Consider the following 19,450-nt stretch of genomic DNA (forward strand, 5'->3'; position numbering starts at 1 on the left):
ATTTAATAAAATAAAAAATCAATATTCTACAATTATATTTTATAATATTTTATTTTAAAATATAAAATTAACAAAATTAATTAATTTTTAAATCAATTTAATTAAATATAAGGTACGGTTATAATAAAATATTATTTTTATGAAAATAAATTTAATTAAGTCTCTATATTTTTATTAAGAGTCAAATAAATTTAATTTAAAATTTTTAAAATTTTAAGCTAATTAACCTATGTAATTTTATTAAAAGCTAAATAGATTCTAACTTAAAATTATTTTTAATAATAAAATATTATTTTTATAATTTAAAATATTAAAATTTAGTATTTTAATTATCATAAAAATTTTAAAAAATATATAAATATAATAAATAATTTCTAAAATTATAAAAATAAAGTTTTATCATGTAAAAATTTTTATTATTAAAAAATAATATTAAGTTAGATTATGATTTATTTGACTTTTGAGTAATAATATAGAGATTTAATTTATCTAAAATTTTGAATTAAAATTATTTAACTCTTCAATGAAAGTGAGACTTAATTGGATTTATATTTATAAAATTATTATTATAAAATGATAAATTTAATTTGTTATTAAATAATATTTTTATTTGAAAAATTAATAAAAAAAATTACAAAATGTGGCGCATATAAACAATTCCCAATTTCCTTTTGTTATCCTTACCACTTTACCAGCAGGCAGAGAGCCTTCCTTTTCCGATTCTCTATTTCCTTTCCTCCTTCCCAATCTCCGATCCATCCCTAAAAACAACTGACCAGAGATCGATGATGATGATGATGAAGATGCCTTGGAGGAGGAAGAGCAGGAGCTTCCATCTTCAGCTACAAGGGGCAATTGGTACCATTCAATCTCCATTCCTATTCTTATTTACCAATTATTGCCATTCTTCTACTTCCACACTTGAAGATGCACGCTTCTTGACAAATAACTTCAAATCTGCTTCTTTTACCCACCTTGATGATGCCATTGCTTCCTTCAATCATGTAATTCATATGAATCCTCTTCCTTCTAGGGCTCAATTTAGTAGATTCTTATCTGCCCTTGTGAAAATGAAACAATATCACACTGTCTTTTCCATGTCCAAAACAATTGAATTGGTAGGAATCTCTCACGATGTTTATTCTATTAACATCTTAATTAATTGCTTCTGCCGTTTACATCTTGTGGATTTTGGCTTCTCTGTTTTCGGGAAGATGTTCAAATTCGGATTGGAGCCTACCACTGTGACATTTACTACCTTAATTAATGGGCTTTGTATGGAGAGTAAAATCGATAAAGCAGTGGAATTTTTTGATGATATGGTTGCACGTGGTTATCAACCTGATGTTCGTACTTACAGTACGATAATAAACGGAATGTGTAAATTTGGGAAAACAAATGTGGCTATTGGGCTACTAAAGGGAATGGCTGATAGAGGTTGTGAGCCAAATGTTGTGACATACAATGCAATCATTGACGCACTTTGCAAGGATGAGCTAGTTGGTGAGGCTTTAGAGCTCTTCTCTCAAATGAGGAATAAGGGCATTTCACCTGATGTCATCACTTACACTGGTTTAATTCACGGTGTTTGCAAATTAGGCCAAAAGAACCAAGCTTTGGCCTTGATGAATGAAATGGTGGAGCAGAACATATCACCTGATGTTTATACCTTCAATGTATTGATTGACGCTCTTTGTAAGGATGGAATGGTTTCAGAGGCTCAAAATACATTCAATGTAATGATTCAAAGAGGTGTAGAGCCTAATGTGGTCACCTACAATTCCTTAATTGATGGTCTTTGCATTTCAGACCAATTCAAGGAAGCTTTGGCCTTGTTGAAAGAAATGGTGGGGAGGAACATATCCCCTAGTGTTTTTACCTTCAATATATTGATCGACACTCTTTGTAAGAAAGGACTGGTTTCAAATGCACAGAAAATAATCAAGATAATGATTCAAAGAGGTGTGGAACCTGATGTTGTCACTTATAATTCATTGATGGATGGATATTGTCTGTGCAAGCAAATTGATAAGGCTAGAAAGGTATTTGATCTGATGGTGACCAATGAAATAGCTGACATTTTAGGCTACAACATTTTGATCAATGGATATTGTAAGTGCAAAATGATAGATGATGCAGAGGAACTTTTTGATGAAATGTCTCATAAAGGTTTAGTTCCTAATGTTGTTACTTATCATACTCTTATAAAGGGTATGTTTCAAGCAGGGAGGCCCCAAAATGCAAAAGAGCTTTTTAAGGATATGTGCTCTCATGGTCAACAGCCAGATATAGTAACCTTCTCAATTATGATTGATGGCTTGTGTAGACAGGGGAATCTCGATGAGGCACTCACACTATTGAAAGCAATGGAGAAAAGTCAGTTGAAGCCTAATGTTGTGATCTATAGCAGTCTGATCAATGGTATGTGCAAAGTTGGGAAGATTAATGATGCCAAGGAACTTTTTTCTAGTCTTTTTGAAATTGGTTTACAACCTGATGTTTATGTATATAACGCAATTATGAAAGGACTCTGCCAACAAGGATTAATGGATGAAGCGTATAAGGTATTTAAAGACATGGAAAAGGTAGGATGTTTACCAGATAATTGTTGTTATAATATCATCATTCAAGGGTTTCTCAAGCATGAGGATTTACCAAAAGCATCAGAACTAATCAACGAAATGGTTGATAAGGGGTTCTCTGCTGATGATGCTACCACAGAATTGGTAGTATATTTATCGCGGAATAATAATCTCATTCTGAGGCTTTTAAAGGTGCGCAATGAGGGATCAGCAAACTAAAGTTGTTATATCTTGACCATTCAAGTGTATCTTGGAGCGCAACTTGGTAATTACCTTTTTCAAATATATTAGATATGTAATTTAACTAGCTTCTTCAAATATCATTTTTAATTTCAATTAGTTGTGATTCTCTTCCACAAAACGAAAATTTCTAACACTGCAAATTACCTGTGGTGGAAACCATGATTTGTGTGTGCCTTTCGCTTGAATTCAGACATGGACTAGATCTCTTTGATATAAGATTGTTGATGAATGGAGGTCATGGATTTCTAATCAAGTTGCTGGTAAACCCACCATCTCCATTACAATTTTTCTCGGCTGCTGCTACAGCCTTTACTCGAGAGCTCAGTCCTAAAATTGAGTTGAGAACTAAAACTAATTGGTTCCATACTACAATGCCTAAGAATCTTTATCTATTTTTATTTTTGTGCTCAATGACCTTTCAAAATGCTATCATTTCTCTTGTAGGTACTTGCAAGGATATGACTACAACTTCACCTTTCTAACCATAAAGGTATAAGCAATTCATTTTTGCTTAGTTATTATAATTTTTAATAATAATGAAACTAATGATTATAAACCAGTGTGCTTTAATTGAGAATTGTTTTAACAATTATACTACACTATAAATGCAGGGCGCAGGATATACAGTCCCAGAATACAAGGTAAGAGAATCACATGACTTCTACAGCTGTTGGTTGGATGAAATGTCACCAAAATTATAGACAACAAAAAATGTTATGGGAATTGAGGGAAAAGCAAACATCCTCTTTGTCACCTTTTTTTTTTCTAGTCATCAAATTGGGTATATATATATATATATAGATCCTTAATTTCTTTTATTTTCCTTCAAGTCAAATCAGTGAAATCATTGCATTAGCGTCTAATAATATGAAGTTCACAATCTTTTCCAATGAAATCAATTTTTTAACATGAAAATTTGAATTTTAGAAATGCTTGTGGAAGGTATATATATATTCTTCCCTTTGAGATTCTTTACTTTGTGCCAAGTTGATTGGATGTACTGTTTGAGACGTTAGTTAAGTTAGGCAAGAAAAGTTGTTTTGGTTGTTTCTTTTCTCCTTTCAGCAGTATATAATGAGACATCTTTTGTTTTTTTACCACTTTATAAACCTTGTAATATACTCAATAAAATTTTCTTTGGACTCTTGTTTGTACATGGTATTTTTCTTTTTGCAAGACGCATCTTTCATGAAGTTTTCATGACTGCTTCCATGGGAAATGGTTTGTTAGAGAAGGTGGGGCTGACAGGGTATATATTGAGAGGTAGGAAACCAATTGCAAAATGATTCAGATCCTTCTACTCTTCAAAACTCACATAATCCAAGTAGGATTCTCATACCTATCTGCACCGTTAAATTTAGTAAATTATTCAACTTGGAGTATGTCTATGACTATGACAGTTGCTTTAAAGAAAGATTTGGGCAACTTATACACCAATTAAAGAAAGAAATAAGTAGTTTGAGTCAAGAATCTATATCAGTTGTTGTTTACTTTACAAAATTGAAGAAACTATGGGATAAACTTGGTGTTTAAAGCATCATTAAAGAGTAGGTTGAATATGAGTTTGTTTTTAGTATAATTCTATGTTCAGCCTCCTCATTCTTAAAAGAATAAGTTAGGAAGTTAGAAAGTTGGGAGTGGAGGAAAGAGTTTCATATAGATTTTGTGACTTTTGGAAAGCTTTTGGGCATGTTAGAGATACTTGCTGATTGGTTTAGATCTTTCTTGTGGTCCAGTAGTGTCAATACAAAGAAACTTCATCTGATTAAATGGAATACTCTTTTGTTGCCTAAAAAGAATGGAGGCTTAGGCATGAAAGAGATCTCTCTTCAAATTCAAGCTCTTTTGTTCAAATGGCTTTGGAGATTTGAAAATCATAGGGATTCACTCTGAGTTCAACTTCTTCAGTTCTTCTATCCAAATATTCTTTCAATTTGGAGAAGGGTATCTCTCTTGCTCCAGGAAATTGCATTTCTTCCCTTCAGAAAGACATTCGAGGCTATGCTACTTTCGATGAACTCTTCCTTCTCTCCTTTAATTCATATCAGATTTGCTGTGGGGAATGAGATGAAAATGAAATTTTGGAATGAGGGACGATCGGTTGGTAATATTGCTCTCAAATTCTCCTTTAGCAGACTATTAAATTTAGCAGCTAACCTAGATGTGATGATGTTAAACATTAGCTGTTGGGTGAAGAACAAATGGGAATGGGAAATAATTGAATTGTCAAAATTATACTTAATCTTTTATATTATTTCTAATAATATATTTTATTATTTAAATAATTTTTATGAATTTAAAATTTTAAGTTCCATAAATAAATGTGGTAATATTTATGTGAGATTGTAAATTCAATATTTTTTAAAAAGGTAGTTTTAGAAAAAATAAAATCGATTTTGTAAACAACTTTTAAAAAATGGAAAACCCAATTACTTTAAAAATATCCATTTCCATATAAATTTAATTAAAAAATAAATATTTGCTTTTTTTTTTTTAACTTTCATTACCCATTATTATTTATAAATACTAATAGTTACATTGTAAAATTTATAATTTATTTTTATTAATATAATTTATTTAATTAATTTATGATATAATATTTTAATTTACATATAAAATCCACATGTTCACTACTATTTTAATGGATTAAAAAACTATATAAATATACATTATTTAAAATATTTGAATTTGATTTGTTCAATTAATTTACTATTTTAATTTAATTTATGTTCTATTAACAAATATAATACTAAAATTTTAATAGATTGAGTATTTTATTAAAACTATTGCATGTTTTAATAATTTACTTATATTAAGACTATTATTAATTATTAAAATTCTAATACTATTAAAATAAAAATTTTTATTTTTTTTAATAAGAGTACAGTTTTGTGAATAATATTTTTTATATATTAAAATCAAATTATAAATAAAATAATTAATAGTAAATATTATACATGTTAAAAAATTAATAATTATTAAAATTTTAATAATTAATATTAAAATAATAATAAAAATAATAATATTAATATTTAAATAATAACAATAGTAATATAATATATATTACACACAACTCTCCATAAGAATATTTTATTATTTTATGTAGTTATTAATTATATAATTTTAATTAAAAAATAAATATAATTAATATATAAAAATATATTATATTATTAATACGTAATTTACTCATATAATTAGTATGTATTATATTAATAATACATAATTTCATTCTCTACTATAAGAATTTATTAAAATACAAATGGAATTTATAAAAAATTAATTAAATGTGAATATTTCATATAATTTGTGATAATCTCTCCCATTTCAAACTCCTAACAAAAAATCTATTGACCTATAAACTAATTCTGCCATCTTAAGAAACTTAAAACCATAAAATCGAAGAAATTTTATTTATTCTCGAAATTATAAACTCAAGCATCACTTAATTACCATATTTACCAATTACCATTAATAAATTAAAATAAAATAATTAGATAATTAATAAATATTCTTCTTCACTGATTCAATTTACAGCTTTTTTTAAACCAATTTATAAATTAATCTAATTAAAAAATTTTTTTAATACTGAAAATCTAAATATTATTAGAAAAATTTACTCGTTATCCATATATATATAAATTAAATTTTCTTTGGAATTTTCTCACTCTCAAACATTTAAATTTAATCAATAATGCTATTGTGAAGAGGTTCTAAGAGGAAAATAGATTCTCTCTCTAATATTTTCTATAAATTACTCTCTGATTTGACGGATCAGAAAGTTAAAACCCCACAAATTCGAAGAAATTATATAGTCATATACGTGGGTGACGAAGGCAAGAGATACTAAATTTCAGTACAGAATCGAAGAAGCTATATAGTCATATATGTGGGTGACGAAGGCAAGAGATACTAAGTTTTAGTACAAAATCTGAAGTTTCCGACATTACAATAACTGATTAAACAATTTCAAGATAGTGATCTCAACTCCAAAATTAATGGCCAATTGTACTTGCTTGCACTACTGACAAGTTTGATGAACTACGGAAACTTTTAACTGTTGACATGTGAAACTTTAGAGAGTTTTAAATAATTATTTTTTATATGTTTAAATTACTAATAAATCCTTATATTTTATCAAAATTAACTATTTAATCCCTATTTTCAAATCATTCAATTAAAACATTTTGAATTTTATAAAGTTAAACTCTTTGATATTCTTATCGAATAAAATATTAGTAAATATATTTTTAATTTTAATTAGAAAAATTAAATTATATATATATAATTAAAAAATAAATAAATAATATAAAAATTTATTTTAATCGAATAACATAAAAATAAAAAATAAAATAGTCAATTTTGATAAAATATAAGAACCAAATAATAATTCAGACCCTTCATGGCAATTTCTCAGTAATTTTACCGATTATATCTACCATTTATATACTTCCTTTTTCAAGTTTTATTTTTTCTATCATTGATTTTTGTCAATTTTTTATTATTTTATCCGATTTAAATATCTTCTATTTTATTATTTTATTAATTTTTTTATTATTATTCTAAAGTTATTATTCACTTTCTTTTATTATAATAATATATAATTGACTATTATAATTCTATTTAATTTTATATTATTTTTAAATTAATCTATCATTAATTATTATTTTTTTTAAAATAAGTATTCAAAATATTTCTTAATATTTAATAAAATTTAATATTTTTAAGATAGTATAATTAAAAAATTAATAAAATAAATTATTTTTTAATATGTGTGAAAAATTTATATTCAGAAAATAAAATTTTATAAAAAATAAATAAACTATTATAATTAAATCATCATTATTTTCATCTATTTTTCACTCATTAAAATATATTTTTAATGATATCATTATCAATATTTATAAATATATTTTTTGATATAAGTTATCCATCAATTATTTATAATTTATTATTGTAGAGTTGATGTTTAATAATATTTACTGTAAAAAAAAATATTTTCACTATTGTTAAAACATGTAAATTTATAAAAAAAAATTATTAAAATAATATAATATTTTAATACAGGATTTATTATTAAAATTTATTTTTAAAAAAATAATTCATTAAAAATTATTTTTGTATAATTTTAATTTTATAAATAGGTTAATAACAAAGAAGGATAAATAAAAAAATTTATAAATTAATAATAAAAATAATATTATAAAAATAAATTAAATAATGAGTGAATAATTTAAAAAAAAATTTAAGTGGAGATTTGAATTTGAAATCTTGAAAATGAAAAGTAAGTTTTTTGAATTGAAAAATAATATAGATGATGAGAAATTAAATAATAAAAATTTCTTTGATAAATAGATTAAATAATTTAAAATTATAAAATATAATTATAATTTAATTAAATAATTTTGAAATAAGGTCGAATTGGTAAATTTTTAAAATATATAAAAATTTAATAATAATTTTTCATATTTTAAGAAAAATTATCTATACACCTTTAAAAAATTTAAAAAATTTCAGAAGGCTTAGGAGTCTGTCAATATGGACTGATATATATATATATATATGTATATCTTGCTATTCGTTTGACACCAACTTGGTAATTACCTTTTTCAAATATAATAGATATGTAATTTAACTAACTTCCTCACATATCATTTTTAATTTCAATAAGATGTGATTCTCTTCCACAAAACGAAAATTTCTAACACTGCAAATTACCTGTGGTGGAAACCATGATATGTGTGTGCCTTTCGCTTGAATTCAGACATGGACTAGATCTCTTTGATATGAGATTGTTGATGAATGGAGGTCATGGATTTCTAATCATCAAGTTGCTGGTAAACCCACCATCTCCATTACAATTTTTTTTTGGCTGCTACTACAGCCTTTACTCGAGAGCTCAGTCCTAAAATTGAGTTGAGAACTAAAACTAATTGGTTCCATACTACAATGCCTAAGAATCTTTATCTATTTTTACTTTTGTGCTCAATGACCTTTCAAAATGCTATCATTTCTCTTGTAGGTACTTGCAAGGATATGACTACAACTTCACCTTTCTAACCATAAAGGTATAAGCAATTCATTTTTGCTTAGTTATTATAATTTTTAATAATGATGAAACTAATGATTATAGACCAATGTGCTTTAAATACAAGGTAAGAGAATCACTAGACTTGTACAGCTGTTGGTTGGATGAAATGTCACTAAATTTATAAACAGAATATTTTATGGGAATTGAGGGAAAAGCAAACGTTCTCTTTGTCAATATGGTATATAACGGATATATTTTAGTGTTGGACCACCATTTGAGTTATTTATATGGTGCATTTTGCGATACATTTGTGTGGTGTTATGAATGTGAAACACATTGTTTCTTACTGTTTGAGATGTTAGTTAAGTTAGGCAAGAAAAGTTGTTTTGGTTGTTTCTTTTCTCCTTTCAGCAGTATATAATGAGACATTTTATGTTTTTACCACTTTCTAAACCTTGTAATATACTTTTTCTTTTTGCTTGATGCATCTTTGTTGAAGTTTTTGTGATTCTGCATCCATGGGAAATGGTTTGTTAGAGAAGGTGGGTTTGACAGGGTACATATTGAGAGGTAGGAAACCGATTGCAAAATGATTCAGAACCCAAGAATCTATATCAGTTGTTGTTTACTTTACAAAATTGAATAAACTATGGGATAAACTTGGTGCTTTAAAGCATCATCTAACTATTACACATTAGATCTTTCTTGTGGTGCAGTAGTGTCAATACAAAGAAATTTCATTTGATTAAATGGAATACTCTTGTTGCATCTCTTCCCTTAGATCTTTCTTCTCTCCTTTTAATCTTATCAGATTTGCTGTGGGGAATGAGATGAAAATAAAATCTTGGAATGATAGACGATCGGTTGGTAATGTTGCTCTCAAATTCTCCTTTAGCAGACTATTAAATTTAGCAGCTAACCTAGATGTGTTGATGTTAAATATTTTTTTAAAGGGTAGTTTTAGAAAAAAATAAAATCAATTTTGTAAACAAATTTTTAAAAATATCCATTTCCATATAAATTTAATTAAAAAATAAATTTATAATTTATTTAATTAATTTATAATATAATATTTTAATTTACATATATAATCCACATGTTCACGTCTATTTTAATGGATTAAAAAACTATACAAATATACATTATTTAAAATATTTTAATTTGATTTGTTCGATTAATTTACTATTTTAATTTAGTTTATGTTTTATTAACAAATATAATATTAAAATTTTAATAGATTGAATATTTTATTAAAACTATTATATGTTTTAATAATTTACTTATATTAAGACTATCATTAATAATTAAAATTCTAATACTATTAAAATAACATATCAAAATAAAAAGTTTTAAATTTTTTTAGTAAGAGTACAACTTTATGAATAATATTTTTTTATTATATTAAAATGAAATTATAAATAAAATAATTAATAATAAATATTATACTTGTTAAAAAATTAGTTATACCTTTCAAATTATAAATGTTTAAATATAATTTATTATTGAATATCTATAATTTTACGTAGAATAAAAATATAAAATTATTTAAAATTTATTCGTATTTTTCAAATTATAAATTACTAAGTATAATTTATTACTGAAAATTACTAATTTTAAATAAAATAAAAATATATTATTATTATTATTATTATTATTAATTTTGAAATTTATATATTATTAGGATAAAGTTTTGTTTAATTATAATTTATATATAATTGGACTATAATAATTTTTTTTTAAAATATATGTTAATGATAATTTTATTAAATAACAGATATTAGCAAATAAAAAGTTGAATATTTCAATTGTAATAAAAAAAATAACTAAAATGATATATTTTCTTAATTTTATTTTATTATAATTTTTTTAGATAACTTTGATTAAATATATTCATATAATAATGTGATATTAAGATAATAGGAGCCCAAATTTAATTGCCTATTTGCAATAATAATAATAGTAATAATATATTATATAAAAAATTAATAAAGAGATAAAACAAAAATAACAATAAAATATTGTTTAATTTGTGAAAGTGTGAAATATGGTTGTAGAGAAATAGAGTGGTTTACTTGAGTTTTTGGAATCAGAGCATTTATATTTTTTGGAAGGCAAACTCAAAGCGACTATAAATTCTACTAGAGGTTCTTATGTCCCACTTCTGATTAGATTCTGATTATCTGATTAGATTGATAGAAAAAGGAGAAATAGTTGGAGAGATAGTTTGTTCAGAAATTATGAAAACAATCAGTTACAAAATTTTGCAGTCGCTTTTATCAAAATGTCGAAAACATTTTAGAGCTGCAAAGTTTCAGTATCATACAATACATTATTAAAGAATATACTATTTTAATGGTTCAAGCAAGATAGTAGACAACGTGAGGACTAAACCAAATTTCTAATATTTTAATGTTTAGAACTACATTTGAAACTAAATTTCAGTACAACCTCAATTTGATTTCAGTTCTTTTTTTGTTTCACTTTAATTTTAGTTTTATTTCAGTTTAAATTTTAATTGTTCACTTTTTCATCGTTCACCACGACAATTTATTAAAATGCAAACTGGACCTGTCACACCGCTAGCCATATCTTTTCCAACCGGACCTGACTCACACGAAGTACGCCACGCGTCGGACCACCAAGGGAACCTCAGTGACACCATCGACCATTTCAGAGCTGCTATGGAGCCAATCGATTCGACAAGCGAGGAATTCATGGCCAAGGCGCCATTCTTGACCCGAAGACACAAAATCACAGATGCTCCTCACCTAAGATTTGCATTGGTTGCAACCTCCACCCCTGTTCCAGATTTTTCATAGATCAATTTTGGTTTATTGGGGTTTGATCCTTGATGAAATTTCTGTTCCTCTAGGTTGTTTAGATGTTCCATTGATTGATTCAGTTGAGATGCTTGTGTTTGGATGTTACATAATTTGAACCAATTCTTATGACCTCCTCAATTTTACCTGTAAGAGCTGCTAGGAGTTTTATTCCCTTGAAAATTGATTAATTCCTCAAGACCTCTAAGCCGGTATACAAATGGGAAGTTGGCGACACTCTCAAGAAACTCCGGGATCGCAAGCTTTATTATCCTTCTTTCAAGGTTCATCTCTTTAGAATCTCACCAAAATTACTTAGCATTTTGTCTTTTCAAATTAGTTTTTTCTTTTTAATTTACTAAAAATTGTTTCTTCTCTGCAATCTGCATTTTATATGTGTTTTTAGCTATTTACTAAGAATTGGATACAAGTAGAAGTTTAATCAAGTTTCAGTAATTCAGTTTTAACTGGTTCTGTTAATAGCTTCCATTGATAGCATTAGACACAGTTATTTTTCTTCTTTCTTCTTCCTAAATTTCTCTGCAATTTCCTTAATCTTTTTCATTTTTCATCATTTTTCATACTGATACTACGAAGATGACTACTAATCCTACTACTCAAGTTGTTGAATCATCTAATACAGATCTAATTACATCTAAATTTGAGATTGACATGCTGAATTCTGATTCTCCAAACCAGATTCTAGTAAGTACTCCTTTGAGTGAATTCAATTACCTTTATTGGGATAGATCTATGATAATTACTTTGACTGCAAAAGATAAAATAGATTTCATAGATGAAACATGTAAGAATTTAATTTTTCATATCGTCCACTACAAAAATTTATTAAAATGCAAATAGAATTTACGAATAGGTATAAATTCATTTATAAATGTTATTTCACAAAATCCACAATGAGTTTTTAATGGTTTAATAAATAGATTAAATGGTCCATGCCGTTAATATGTTAATTGAATATTTAGCATTACAAATTACCTGAAAGTTAATATAATGAAAAACTCTAATACCCAAAATACTTATGGCGCTTGGAGAGAGAAGTAAGAGTATTTCCCTACATCATTATCTGTCCAAAGAGAGTGGGACAGAGCAATGAGAGAAAACATCCATTTCTTTGAAAGTTTTAAATTTGGTTGCACAAAAATAGGATGGAGCTTTTGGAATTAGAGGAACACTTGTATTTTGGAGGGCAAACTCAAAGCGGCAATATGGTAATTAATCTGGCTTTGAAAATGAGATATCTCAACGTCAATTAGACTATATATGAGTCGTACCAAAAGTTTTTATGTTCTACTTTTGATTAGATTATAAAGGAGAGACAGTTTGGCTTCAAGAAGTGGTTTGTTTAGAGATCACGTAGGCAACTAGTTATAGGGTTTTGCTATTACTTTTATCGTACAAAATTAAATATAAAAGAAAGCTCATCGTTAATAATCACAAATATTTTCTCTGTGCTATAAAATCCCAGTATCATATAATACATCGTCAAGGAATATGCTATTTTAACGATTCAAGCAGAGTAGGGAGCGAAATGCTAAGAGGAAAAGCTATGGTTAAGGAAGTACATGCCCATAAAAATATACACTTCTCCATATTCAGTTTAGTACTCTAGTTATAAATGTCACAAATTGAAAAGATTTGATTTGATTATTTAAAATTTAAAATTTTGAATATAAATATAAATTAATGTAAATATTTGGATTATTTATCATTCTACTAATCATTCTGCTTCCATTTAATTTTACAAACAGATTTTATATCCATTTACAAATCCAAACAATTTATATCGATTTAATTTTACAAACGGATTAAAATCTATTTGCCAATCAATTTATATCCATTTAATTTTACAAATTATACATTCCTTTGTGATCATTTTATATCCATTTAATTTTATAAATATATTCTATATTCATTTGTATCCATTTAATTTTATAAACGAATTATATAGTCATTTGCGAATTAGTTTGTATTTATTTAATTTTACAAACAGATTATGCATCCGTTTGCAAATCACTGTGTTCATTTAATTTTATTAACGGATTACATATTTATTTGTGAATCAGTTTGTATCGATTTAATTTTACAAATAGGTTATATATCTGTTTGAAAATCAGTTTGTTTTCTTTAATTTTATAAACGAATCAAACATTTTTTTATGAAGCAATTTGTATCCATTTAATTTTACAAAAGGATGATACGTCCCTTAACGAATATATTAGTGTCTATTTAACTTACAAACAAATTATATATCTATTTAAAAATTAATTTGTATTTATTTATTTTTAAAACGGAGTGTACATCTATTTACAAATTCATCAGTGTCGGTTTATAAAATTTTTACAAATAAATTATACATTTATTTATAAATCAATTTGCGATGAGTTGTAAAACTTATCATTTTTTTTATATTAAATTCCATAATTTTGTTATGATTTTAATGTAAAAATTTAATTTTTATTTGAAATTTGATTTTGGACAGATTTTGAGCTAAAAATGAGGAAAAGAACTAAAAGAGACTATTTTTAGAGTTTTTTTATGATTGCAAGGTACAGCCTGCTCAAAGTCTGTAACCCAAGTCAACAAACAGATTTCAGGATTACTGTTTTACCAGATGTACAGAATTTAAATTATATGCAAATAAAATCATATCAAAATTAGGATAAAAGTCATCGTAGGAGTAGTAGATTTATTTTACTTTTTCTGTTAAATTATAAATAATTATTTTTTTATTTAGAAAAAACCTATATAAAAGGTTGCTCTAGAAGTAGAATTTACCATCACTTCTCATCATCTCCTCTCTTTTTCGGTTCCTTCTTAGCCAAATTCTTCTTATTCTTCTTCTTCTTTTAATTTTTTACAATTTTATTATATCCTTTATAGGCTAAACTCTCTTATTCAGTTAAAAGTTAATCAAATTGAAATTTATTTAAAATTATGAGATTATGTTATTAATATCTGTTTATTTTATTTTTATTTTTATTTTTAATTAATTTCTATTTTTGAGGAATACTACCTCCATGATTGTTCTTTTAGAATTCAAAAGGGCTATTGAATCTTCTCGGAAGACATCCTATTGTTATTTAATCCAAGTAAGTTTGAGTTATTTTCTTCTTACAACAGTTAATTAATTAAATCTACACGTTTAATGGAATTATTAATTAACTAAAAATTAATTTAAGCGTTATGCGAATTAATTTAGAAAGAATCGGTGAAATTCATTTGTTTGAACACTATAACCAATAACTATCTTTTTAATCAATGTAAACCGCAAAATCTTTTAATTTTGATTATCTTCAGCCGAATTTTAATTTGATTATTTCTTTCATCATTTTAATTATTATTTTCTTCTTTAAGTTTTCTTTTTAAATCAATTTCTCCAATAACGATTTTATTCTTTTCTTCTTTTTTTTTTTATTTTCAACTATTCTTTTATTCTGCTTGTCATCTAATTTAAATGAAGTTAAAGTATATGTAGATCGAAACCCTATCTGCATATTTTTTTAAATTAAGTAAAAGGAAATCAGTTTTAATTAACGGATTTAACGCCCGTTTATATCCATTGAATTTTACAAACGGATTTTATACTTATTTACGAATCCATTTACATCTATTTAATTTTACAAACATATTATATATCCATTTATAAATTAAATTGTGTTTATTTAATTTTACAAATGTATCACTTGAATACATTTATGTCTAATGCTAAATATGTGAAAAAAAATCAATATATCAATTCTATATTTAATCTTTATGTTAATTTATATTTTAATCAAATTTATTTATTTTTTTAATTTTAATTTAATATTTATGAGTTGTAAAATTCACTATTTTTATCATATTAAATTCCATTTTGTTATGATTTTGATATACGCAATTGATTTCCACTTAATTTTGATTTTGGATAGGTTTTGAGCCGAAAATAAGAAAATGAACAAAAAATACTGTTTTAGAACTTTTTCTGATTACAAGGTACAACTTTACCCAAAATTATGGCCTTATCTTGATAGACAGGTTGCAATATTTCTGGTTTGCCAATTGTAAAGAGTTCAAAACTGTTTTCAGATGCAAATACAATTAGATCAAAATTAAAATAAAAATTATCATAGGAGTAGTAGTTTTATTTTATTTTTTCTTTTAAATGGTGAATAATTATCTTTTTATTTAGAAAAATTTTATATAAAGGCTGGTTTAGAAGTAGATCTCTCATCTATTCTCCTCTTCTCCACACCCTCTTTTTAGTTTCTCTTCAGCCAAGCCTCCTTCCCCAGTCCTTAGAGACTAAACTCCTTCATTCAGTTAAAGGTTAATCAAGTTGAGATTTAATTAAGTTGTGAGATTTTATTTTTAATTTATGTTCATCTCAATTTTTTTTCAATTAATTTCTATGTTCGAGTAACACCACCTTCTTTAAAAATTCAAGAGGTCTATTAAATCAAAAGGTAACATATTGTTAATTAACCCAAGTAAATACAAAATTATTTAATTGTGTTAATACAAGTAACCATTAGTATATTCTTTTATATTAAAAAACTAATTGATTTAGTTGAAATATTTCGCTTGCTATCATTGATCAAATTTAGGTTTTTCTTCTTAAAACTATTAATTAATTAAATTTACACGCTTAATAGAATTATTAATTAATTAAAAATTAATTTAAATACTACGTGAATTAATTTAATTTTAAAAAATAATAGGTGGGATTTACTTATTTAAACATTATAACTAAATAATAAATAATTGAGTGAATATTTTTTTAAATTAATGAATTTGACTTCGGTGAATAAATTTTAATTTTAATTTTTATTCCATTTATATTCATTTAAATTAATGATTAAATTTTAAATTTTATAAATTCACCCTCTAATTTAACCTTTAATATTTATAAACATAAACTTATTATTAAAATTTTATCTCAATCTTTTCAATTGTAATTAAATTTATTTATAAATTAATTTTTAATTAAAAACACATAAAAAATAAATAATGAAAAACTGGAGAAACCTCTATTACCTCCCATCACACATAAAAAAATAAGATTAAGATTTCTGAAACATATTAAGATTAAGATTTTTACAAATTTTAATCAATTATATATTTATTTCAACATATTTTAATGGATTTTTTTAATTAGTTAAATTTTCTTGTGAAATATTAATTAATTTTTTTTCAGTGAAATTGTTAATGGTTTTTTAATTTAAAAGAAATTTTAACTTTAATTTTAATTTTAAAAAATTAAAAGAAAGCTAGGTCCAAAACATCCTATGTACTGTTTATGCAGTTTAACCACTTATCCATTCATCCTTCTCTATCGACTTCCCAGAAACCATAACCCATCCCCGCTCTACACTGTTATAAGGTACAGTTATAATAATTTAATATTATAATAATATAAAATAATTAATTTAATTTGTTATTAAATAATATTTTTATATGAAAAATTAATAAAAAAAATTACAAAAGGTGGTGCATATAAACAACTGGTAATGCATTTCCTTTCCCAATTTCCTTTTGTTATCCTTACCACTTTACCAGCAGGCAGAGAGCCTTCCTTTTCCGATTCTCTATTTCCTTTCCTCATTCCCAATCTCTGATCCATCCCTAAAAACAACTGACGAGAGATAGATGACGATGAAGATGCCTTGGAGGAGGAAGAGCAGGAGCTTCCATCTTCAGCTACAAGGGGCAATTGGTACCATTCAATCTCCATTCCTATTCTTATTTACCAATTATTGCCATTCTTCTACTTCCACACTTGAAGATGAACGCTTCTTGACAAATAACTTCAAATCTGCTTCTTTTACCCACCTTGATGATGCCATTGCTTCCTTCAATCATGTAATTCATAAGCATCATCTGCCTTCTAGGGTTCCATTTAATAGATTCTTATCTGCCCTTGTGAAAATGAAACAATATCACACTGTCCTTTCCATGTCCAAAACAATTGAATTGGTAGGAATCTCTCACGATGTTTATTCTCTTAACATCTTAATTAATTGCTTCTGTCGTTTACATCTTGTGGATTTTGGTTTCTCTGTTTTTGGTAAGATGCTCAAATTCGGATTGGAGCCTAGCATTGTGACATTTACGACCTTAATTAATGGGCTTTGTATAGAGAGTAAAATCGACAAAGCAGTGGAATTTTTCGATGATATGGTTGCACGTGGTTATCAACCTAATGTTTATACTTACAGTGTGATAATAAACGGAATGTGTAAATTTGGGAAAACAAGTGTGTCTATTAGGCTCCTAAAGGGAATGGCTGATAGAGGTTGTGAGCCAAATGTTGTGACATACAGTGCAATCATTGACGCCCTTTGCAAGGATGAGCTAGTTGGTGAGGCTTTAGAGCTCTTCTCTCAAATGAGGAATAAGGGCATTTCACCTGATGTCATCACTTACACTGGTTTAATTCATGGTGTTTGCAAATTAGGCCAAAAGAAACAAGCTTTGGCCTTGATGAATGAAATGGTGGAGAAAAACATATTACCAAATGTTTATACCTTCAGTGTATTGATTGATGCTCTTTGTAAGGATGGAATGGTTGCAGAGGCTCAAAATACATTCAATGTAATGATTCAAAGAGGTGTAGAGCCTAATGTGATCACATACACTACCTTAATTGATGGTCTTTGCATTTCAGACCAATTCAAGGAAGCTTTGGCCTTGTTGAAAGAAATGGTGGGGAGGAACATATCCCCTGATGTTTTTACCTTCAATATATTGATCGACACTCTTTGTAAGAAAGGACTGGTTTCAAATGCACAGAATATAATCAAGATAATGATTCAAAGGGGTGTGGAACCTGATGTTGTCAATTATAATTCATTGATGGATGGATATTGTCTGTGCAAGCAAATTGATAAGGCTAGAAAGGTATTTGATCTGATGGTGACCAATGAAATAGCTAACATTTTTAGCTACACCATTTTGATCAATGGATATTGTAAGTGCAAAATGATAGATGATGCAAAGGAACTTTTTGATGAAATGTCTCACAAAGGTTTAGTTCCTAATGTTGTTACTTATTCTACTCTTATAGAGGGTATGTTTCAAGCAGGGAGGCCCCAAACTGCACAGGAGCTCTTTAAGGATATGTGCTCTCATGGTCAACAGCCAAATATAGTAACCTTCTCAATTATGATTGATGGCTTGTGTAGACAGGGGAATCTCGATGAAGCACTCACCCTATTGAAAGAAATGGAGGAAAGTCAGTTGAAGCCTGATCTTGTGACCCATTGCATTCTGATCAATGGTATGTGCAAAGCTGGCAAGATTAATGATGCCAAGGAACTGTTTTCTAGTCTTTTTGAAAATGGTTTACAACCTAATGTTCATATATATAGTGCAATTATGAAAGGACTCTGCCGACAAGGATTAATGGATGAAGCGTATAAGGTATTTAAAGACATGGAAAAGGTAGGATGTTTACCAAATAATTGTTGTTATAATATCATCATTCAAGGGTTTCTCAAGCATGGGGATTTACCAAAAGCATCAGAACTAATCAACGAAATGGTTGATAAGGGGTTCTCTGCTGATGATGCTACCACAGAATTGGTAGTACATTTATCGCGGAATAATGATCTCATTCTGAGGCTTTTAAAGGTGCGCAATGAGGGATCAGCAAATTAAAGTTGTTATATCTTGACCATTCAAGTGTATCTTGGAGCGCAACTTGGTAATTACCTTTTTCAAATATAATAGATATGTAATTTAACTAACTTCTTCAAATATCATTTTTAACTTCAATCAGC

General features: G+C 26.5%; 3 protein-coding genes across 12 annotated transcripts in view; all 3 read left to right on the plus strand.

The window, feature by feature from the left end:
- Positions 1–658: 658 nt before the first annotated feature.
- LOC110607243 (pentatricopeptide repeat-containing protein At1g63330-like) lies at positions 659–9,884 on the plus strand. Of its 4 annotated transcripts, none has more exons than XM_043959747.1 (4): positions 659–2,421; positions 3,270–3,315; positions 3,437–3,466; positions 9,665–9,884. In XM_043959747.1, exons 1-2 carry the CDS (start codon positions 786–788, stop codon positions 3,305–3,307), a joined length of 1,674 nt encoding a protein of 557 aa, XP_043815682.1. In that variant the 5' UTR covers positions 659–785; the 3' UTR covers positions 3,308–3,315; positions 3,437–3,466; positions 9,665–9,884. The 4 variants fall into 4 exon arrangements, with proteins under 4 accessions (XP_043815682.1, XP_043815681.1, XP_043815680.1 ...); XM_043959745.1 differs by lacking the exon at positions 9,665–9,884 and adding an exon at positions 3,016–3,085 and having other exon boundaries at positions 660–2,847; positions 3,437–4,490; XM_043959746.1 differs by lacking the exon at positions 9,665–9,884 and having other exon boundaries at positions 3,437–4,490.
- Positions 9,885–17,173: 7,289 nt separating this feature from the next.
- LOC122724553 (putative pentatricopeptide repeat-containing protein At1g12700, mitochondrial) overlaps positions 17,174–19,450 on the plus strand; it is a 69,502-nt gene continuing 67,225 nt past the window's right edge. The window contains exon 1 of the mRNA XM_043959813.1: positions 17,174–17,385. The gene's annotated coding sequence lies outside the window, so the exon portion shown is untranslated. The remainder of the gene's footprint in view (positions 17,386–19,450) is intronic.
- LOC110607256 (putative pentatricopeptide repeat-containing protein At1g12700, mitochondrial) overlaps positions 17,385–19,450 on the plus strand; it is a 79,859-nt gene continuing 77,793 nt past the window's right edge. For 4 of the 7 annotated variants that reach the window (XM_043959768.1, XM_043959767.1, XM_043959766.1 and 1 more), the window contains exon 1: positions 17,538–19,374. In XM_043959768.1, coding sequence (XP_043815703.1) covers positions 17,598–19,328 — 1,731 coding nt within the window. In that variant the 5' untranslated portion in view covers positions 17,538–17,597 and the 3' untranslated portion in view covers positions 19,329–19,374. The other 3 variants (XM_043959770.1, XM_043959769.1, XR_006351987.1) reach the window with 2 other exon arrangements.

The sequence above is a fragment of the Manihot esculenta genome, chromosome 9, assembly GCF_001659605.2.
Source record: "Manihot esculenta cultivar AM560-2 chromosome 9, M.esculenta_v8, whole genome shotgun sequence".
NCBI lineage: Eukaryota > Viridiplantae > Streptophyta > Magnoliopsida > Malpighiales > Euphorbiaceae > Manihot > Manihot esculenta.

Coding starts and splice junctions, on each gene's coding strand:
- LOC110607243 (XM_043959745.1), top strand. CDS start 786: ATGATGATGATGATGAAGATGCCTTGGAGGAGGAAGAGCAGGAGCTTC.